Consider the following 7577-nt stretch of genomic DNA (forward strand, 5'->3'; position numbering starts at 1 on the left):
CAAACCTTAAATCAACCGGCAAATAGATTTTGATAAAAACAAAGTATTGAAGTCCAGAGCAGCATTACAATCTACTACTAAACTTACAATTATACTACAGCCACTGATAAATCAGTAGAAAAAAATATGCAGAACATTTAAAAAGGTTTAAAAAAAGACAGAAGTGACCTGTGGTTTTAGTCTAATGAAGAGACACTCAAGAGTTTGATGAAGTATCAAAGTTTAAAGGTGCAGAAATACAGACACACATACAGAAAAAAAACAGTAAGGACAGTAAAAACATTACATGAGAGAAAAGAACACAAGACTACATACAAAGAAATGGCAGAGTGATGTGCTGTTGAACGTGTAAACAGATAAAGATGTACAGTACAGATTATAGTGAGCTTCTGTAGCTCAAACACCTGAAAGTGAAATTTCACAAGTGACTGATGTGTTTCTACGTCTAGACTGATTCCTCACAACATTCAAACTTTTCTGCTTTAAAATTAGTACAAACAAACTGTCAGGGGATGCAGGTTGTGGCCGTATAATCTGAAATGCTTTAAAACATTATTTACCCAAAGTCTTGACAGACAGGACACACAACATCCCGCAGCACACTTCGTTTCACGGATCTGACATCAAAATGCTAATGTTGTGCCGATGTTGTGTAAATCAGTCGATAACAATCACCTCACCAGGCTCACTAGGCTTTTTTTCCAGCAGGGTGTTGCTCTCTAAAGCCTGGATGATCTGGGCGGCTGAGGGTCTCTTCTTGGGGTCTTCCTCTGTGCAGAGATAGAAGAGCTCCACCATCCTCTGGTAGGAGCTGCCCAGAGCCTCGGCGTCCAGCGCCGGCCTCGTGCCCAGCCTCTCGTAGTAGGCGTCCTCATCAAAGCTCTCCTCCATCGAGTCCTCTGAAGCACCAAAACAGAACCTTAGTACACTTAACTAATACTGGTCTTAATAGACACATTTCAGAAAATCTACAGTAGGAGGTTAAGATTATTCTATTTAATTACCTGACTTCTGCAGCTAAATACAGTAAATTTAAAATGTATTGGATTGGTTTGGCTCATGAAAAGCTCAAATTTTGGAGATTTGACAGATGGTTTTCAGTGTGAGACTGCATTTCTGGCAAAGTTATCCTGTAGAATCTGGAGAGCTTTAAAAAAAACACAATAATATCTGAAGAACAGCAGCATACATAAAAAGGCTACTGGCTTTCATTCTGGAAAAAAATCTTGCCAATCAGAGGGCGCCAACAACCCCTCCCGTTATGCATATCAATTAAGGTCAACAGGTTCAGAAAACGGGATACTGAGCTCTTACAGTTGTTTCAAGTTAAGAGTTTTTGATCATGCACATCCGTCACTAAAACCGTCTGGTCTGCTTTTTGGGAAATTACAACATTGAAATATCAGATGTGGTTAGTAAAACAACAGGTTTGAGTTACAACAGTCTTTTACTCCCATGGTTATTATCTGGAGGACGGAGGAAAGAAGTTCACTGAAGATCACATGAACCAAATAACTGTCTGGGAACAGAGTTTGCATCTCTACATTTGCAGGAAGATAAACATTAAGAGTTGCTTTATAAAAAAGGTAAAATGAATATTCCTATTCAAATCCATTATTTGTAAAAATTTGAGAATATCCTGACTTTGGTGCCCACAGTGACAATATTAAAAAACAACAACAGTGAAGCAGCGACAGAATTAATGTTTCTTGTGGCGTCAGAAGATGGTTGACTTTTGGAAAATATTTGTTTTGAACATTTCTCCGTATGTTCACCTTTCACACTCACATGTTGGAGTTTTACATCTCAGGCATGTAGTTCAGAACTGTCTGTGGCCACATAGCATCTCACCTTCATCCTCCTCATCGTTGTCCAGCATCTCCAGATGAGGCATGGCCAGAGTCATCATCTCCCACAGAGTCAGGCCGAAGGCAAAGATGTCAGCCTTGTCAGTGATCTCTCCTTCCTCCTCCAGAGCCTCCTTCGGCTTCCACGGCTCAGTGCCGATGTACTCTGCCTCAGGGTCTGACACTGAGAGGAGAAGAGTTTTATTACAAAACAAACATTCAATTTGTCTGTTCCTACAGTGATGTTGCCAAAAATGACATTCTTTTAAAAAGCGACAGCAACAAACTAAGATACAGTTGTTTAAAATGAGTTTAGATTAAACCCAAAATAGGAGATTTCCCTACTAGCTGACAGCATTTATGTCCAACTGTAGTCGGAGCAAGAGAGACTGAAGACTCTACGTTCCTGCCTGGACAGAGAAACAAAGTAAATCAACTGTTGTAAACAATCGTTTCTGCCTGAAAGTTCCTGCCAGTTTGTGTGTTTTCATCCCTGATTAATCCCACTTGTACACACACGCTGTACGTGCTGTCTGCTGTCTGCTGTATGAAATGTTTTAAATATGGGACATAACTGTGATAAGATGGATATGACTTTTTTGATAAATACCACAATGGTTGGTTTTGGGAAATTGAAAAATAATGTGAAGTTGTCAACTGATGCTGGTGTTATGGCAGTACACAGTACACAACAGTACATGCCTATTGTACATAAGCATATAGTCATAGGCATAAAATCCAAAAACTCTGGAAATGCAGGACTAAGTACCAGATTTTTCAGTGTTTCTGCAGTGTTCCACAAATTAAATCAAAGACTTTTTAAAGACTAAACTGGATGCAATCTATTATGTTTTTCATGGTCATACTGGTTAAAAAATGATGGGAAAGCAGTTGGGGCAATAAGGCCTATAAATGTTTACTAAGTGCATGAATTTATTGACATTTTTGTCAGTAGTTCCCAACTTTATATATCAATAATTCCCAGTAATATAACTAATCAAATAACATGACCTGGACCCAGAAAAGTGACCAAAATTGATAGATTAACAATTACAAAACCATTAAGTAATGTTAAGTTTTTGCTAAGATTGACACTGGTCCATTATGAGTGGATGAGCTAGCGTAGCTAGCAGCAGTGACAAAAATATAACTAATTTCTTCAGCAGGGAAGAAAAAATATTCAAGACTTTTGTAAATAATAAAAGCCTTATTCTGAGCTGAATTAAATGCTTTTAGGGCTTTTTTTGTTGTTTGTTGCTTTTTCTTCTTTCACGTCTGTCTACAGCAGTCGAGTTTCAGGAACTGAACTATTTTCAGACTTGTTTTCAAATTCTTTCAAGAAGATGGAAATTGCAGTTTATTGTTTTTGAGATGTTTCTGGACACGAGTACCAACAGTGAGCAATGTGGGAGGCTTTTATGTATTGGTTGATGACTTGGTTGATTTTTATCATGCATGCCACGATTGACAGTGATCTCTACCTCTCATGTTCTCATCCAGCTGCAGAGACACACCCACATCACAGATCTTGACCGCCTCAAAGTTGCCTTTAATCACCACGTTACATGACTTCATGTCACCGTGCAGCAGCTTCTTCTCATTGTGAAGATACTGCAGAGAGAAACAAACAAAGTATTCCTATTGATCATGGCTTAATAACGTTCTTCTGTGTTTATTTTGTTTTGTCAAACAATCCTCATTTCTAAAATGAATTTTAAAAACATGGCTGATGTTGAGAGGAGACAAATGTGATTTAGGAAAAAGAAAACCACTGATGTTCTGAATGGGTTTGTCACTGGTTTCCCAGGGATATTTTATTAAAATCATATTATGAACATGAACCAACTCACTTATTCTTCCTGTGCTGAACTGAGGAAATCAACAGTAAATCAACCTGTAGGTTTGGTTTCATGAATATTTCATTTACATATAAATAGATAGTCAGTGCCAGAAACTTGCCTTCAGGTTTTTTTTGGTAAGTTAACTTCTAACGATGCACAAATAAATGTGTGAAACCTATAAACTGATGCACATGAAACAGGCAGCAGGCAGTTTAAACAGTAACATATCTGTCAAAAATGGGGTTTCAGGATACTAGAGGATGATTAACTGTAATATTAAGACAAAAACTGATTCTTTTCTTGATTTATCAATTGTTTAATCTATAAATGCATGTTGATGGGGTGTCCCTCAAGAAGCTTGTTTTTTCAGAAAGAAGTCTAAAATTCTAAAAAGTCTAAAAGAATGATCAATTAACTCTCACATCAGACAAAGAAAAACGAGAAGCTGGACTTTAGGTAATGTTTAGGATTTTTGCTTGAAAAATACCATAGATGATTAATCAATTATCAAAATGGATATATTTTCTGTTGATCAACAAATCACCCCAGCTGTAGTCCACAGTAATCTATGTTGAGTAATCAAATTTCAGTGTTTACACATGTTCACAGCTGTGAGTGTAATCCACTTGTAGTTATAAGTGGACCAGATATGACTCACATGTTTTGTCCAGGTTGAAGGAGGGTCTATTGTTTGGATGATTTACCTGCAGGCCACGAGCTACGTGCATCGCCACTTTTTCAATGTTGGCGGCAGGAAAAGCTCCCAGGCCGCCCTCTGCCCTCTTCTCAATCAGGTCATTGAGGGACTGCTCTCCTCCGTACTCCATGGCCAGACACTTGGAGCCATCTTTGGCAGTGGTGAAGGCACGGAACCCTTGATGTTAGGACAAGGACACACAGGATTAACAACAGGAGTATGATGCTGATTTAAAAGTAGATACATCTTAATAGAACAAAATAAAAACAATGTGAAATCAGCTGTCACTTTCAGACTTGTAACACCAGTTATTGACTGGTGTGCTTGGTGGGAAATTAAAACGAGCAAACTAAACACTCATTGAAAATCGTACTCAGTTTCAGAATTTGCTGGTACATAGTACATAGTAACCCCCTTTTAAAAACATAAATGTACATGCACGTCTTTGTGAAACACACTGGTTGCCACCTGCTCCTGGAACAGGTAACGAATTAGGTGTGTTGTTCACTGTCATATGAACAGCAACAAACACCACACCACCCCAACCTACTGGAGATTAAAATCAAAGCTTTGATTGAGCCACAATAGAGATTTTTGGTATGAATCTGTATCTGCTGCACTGGTCTAATGTAACATGCTGCATCACTGTGAATTTACTTTGTCATCTCTTACCAACAATGTTTGGATGATTGATTTCCTTCAGGACCTTCGCCTCCTCATTGAGCCGCTGCTGGTAAACCGCCATCTGCTTGGTTGCACATTTACTGTTGATCTTCTTGACAGCCCAGGGTGACGCATTCAGCTTTCCTGTTCTAGGATTAAATTGATCAGTAACACTTTGTTAAGTTATTCATGAAAAACTCCATAAGCAGATGGATTTCAGGGTTATGGGAAAAACTCAAAACTACACATGACATGCATTATTTTTATGCTTGAAACTTCACGACCACATCTGGCAACTTAATATGACCTTGCCAATTAAAAGTATCTCATTCATCATGACCTAATGATCTTAAACAAATGTTTAGTTTGCATTCACAGTGCAAATAAGCAACTTTTTTTCCAATAAAATGTCTTATTTCCACAATATTATTTCAATGAAGTACAAATTTCAAGGCAAGAAGGACCATTGTGACTTGCTTCTAAAAGCCAAGACTTCTGTTAAATAAGGGACTTTTTGGTGAATTTAGAGCAGCAAAGATTAGTCGATCAACAGAAAATTAATTGGTAACTATTTTGATAATCGAATAATCTTTTAAGTAATTTTTCCAGTAGAAATGCAAAACATTTGCTGGTTCCAGGCTTTCAAATGTGAGAATTAGTTGCTTTTCTTAGTCTTGCATTGCTGCAAATGTAATATTTTAGGGTTTTGGACTGCTGGTGAGAACAAATAACACACTTGAGGACATCATCTTGGACTCCAGGATGTTTTGATAGGCATTTTCTATTCTTTTATTGACCAAATGGTTCATTGTAAAAAAAAATATATATATATATATATGATAAAATTTAATTAGATCCTGTTAGATACTTGAAGTTACATTCTGCCTGGTATGCTCACATACCTATGAACAAACTTGCCACATTAAAATGGAAGAAAAATGGGAGATAGATGCCAGATGAAGTACAAATAAATTTGATTTATTTATTTTTAAATCAGAATATTAGCCAATAATACCAACCTGTTCATAAGGTAAACATTCACTCCAGTCCCACAGCCCAACTTCTTCATGAAGGGTGAAGCTGGGATAGTGATCGGAGTGCCTCCACTGCCCCCGAAGCTCCTCACTCGGACAGTTTTAGGGGTCTTGAATGCGCCCTCATTGCTACATGTGGTAGGAGCTTCCATTCTGTCAGAGCAAAACATAACAGTTCAAGATTCAAGAGGCTTTGTTGCCATTCACACAGGCACATGGTACATGCACGTTGGAATGTCTTGTGCAGTTCACTCAGTTAGGTTAAAAAAGAAACAATTTTACAATGAATTTTAAAAAAGTCACTTAATTACTGGGCAACACTACCAGCTTAACTACCAAACTAACCTTGACTGTCAGACTTGCACTATAACTCTTCTTCTTCAAGTTTCTTAAAATTTTTATAAAAATAAATGTTTTCTGATACATGTGGTATTAGCCGAATTAAACGCTTAAGTAACTAATGTTAGACTTAGTATGTAAAAAGTTACCTTTATCTGTGACTAAGTAAAACGACATTAAAATGTCAAATTTTGAATGGAGGCTGGTATAAGGCCATTACGTAACGCTAATGCTGTCGTGAAGAAACGTAATATGCCTCAAAATAGATTATTTGTTTTGGTTAGTATTTATTAGTTGCAATTAGTAGCACAATTCAAAACGACAGTAAGTATTAGACAACTTAGTTTTAACGAATAGAACATAATTTATCAAACTTTTATTGGCTAAGTAGCGGAGACACAGTAGCAACCAAACTTAACGTCATAACAATTAAAATTAACGTCAACCGCTAACGTTAAGTTGGCGTTTAGCCGTTAAATTATTTAAAAAAGGAGCAACACTCGCCTACAAAAGGCGACAGACATCTTAAAGTTGTGTTTAACGTGTTTTGAGACGGATAACTAAATTATTTAGTCGATAAATGCAACGTTACCTGAGTTTTCTTTCACCGTCACAACAAAGTGGTTAAACCGCCAAATATTCAAACTATTGTGGTCATGTGGAGCTGGCTGTACGGAACCTCAGACGGACAAACTGAACGCAAGTCGTTTGAGGGCGAAAGAAACTGCAGCAGAGTACAGAACTTAAATGATTGTAGTGGTTTGGAAATGCTTTACAAAACTATAAAGTATGTAGTGTCAATCAATCAATCAATCAATCAATTAATCAATCAATCAATCAATCAATCAATCAATCAATCAATCAATCAATCAATCAAACTGTATTTGTATAGCAAATTTCATACAGGTTAGTGAAATTCAAAGTGCTTCACAGATAACTGATAAGACAGAACAAATGTAGACAGTAAACAGTAACACAAACTAGACTAATGGACAGAAGGAATGAAAAATATGAAACTGTAATATAATTAAAATAGATTTAAAACTATAATGATAATAAAATAGAGTGAAACAGAAAAAAGATTTTAAAAAACTAGATAAAGTAAATAAAAACAAAAGACAAATAAAATCGATGAGTGGAAAAAATAATATCAATA

The 7577-nt window shown here is 36.8% G+C and overlaps 1 protein-coding gene across 1 annotated transcript; it reads right to left on the minus strand.

Annotated features, from left to right (window-relative positions):
• Nucleotides 1-203: 203 nt before the first annotated feature.
• Nucleotides 204-7119, minus strand: pbk (PDZ binding kinase). The gene is made up of 7 exons (XM_067573247.1): nucleotides 7014-7119; nucleotides 6068-6235; nucleotides 5058-5197; nucleotides 4393-4562; nucleotides 3329-3458; nucleotides 1852-2031; nucleotides 204-899 (listed from the first exon to the last, which is right to left on the minus strand). Exons 2-7 carry the CDS (start codon nucleotides 6232-6234, stop codon nucleotides 658-660), a joined length of 1029 nt encoding a protein of 342 aa, XP_067429348.1. The 5' UTR covers nucleotide 6235; nucleotides 7014-7119; the 3' UTR covers nucleotides 204-657.
• Nucleotides 7120-7577: the final 458 nt, after the last annotated feature.

Source organism: Thunnus thynnus, chromosome 18 (assembly GCF_963924715.1).
Source record: "Thunnus thynnus chromosome 18, fThuThy2.1, whole genome shotgun sequence".
Taxonomy (NCBI): domain Eukaryota; kingdom Metazoa; phylum Chordata; class Actinopteri; order Scombriformes; family Scombridae; genus Thunnus; species Thunnus thynnus.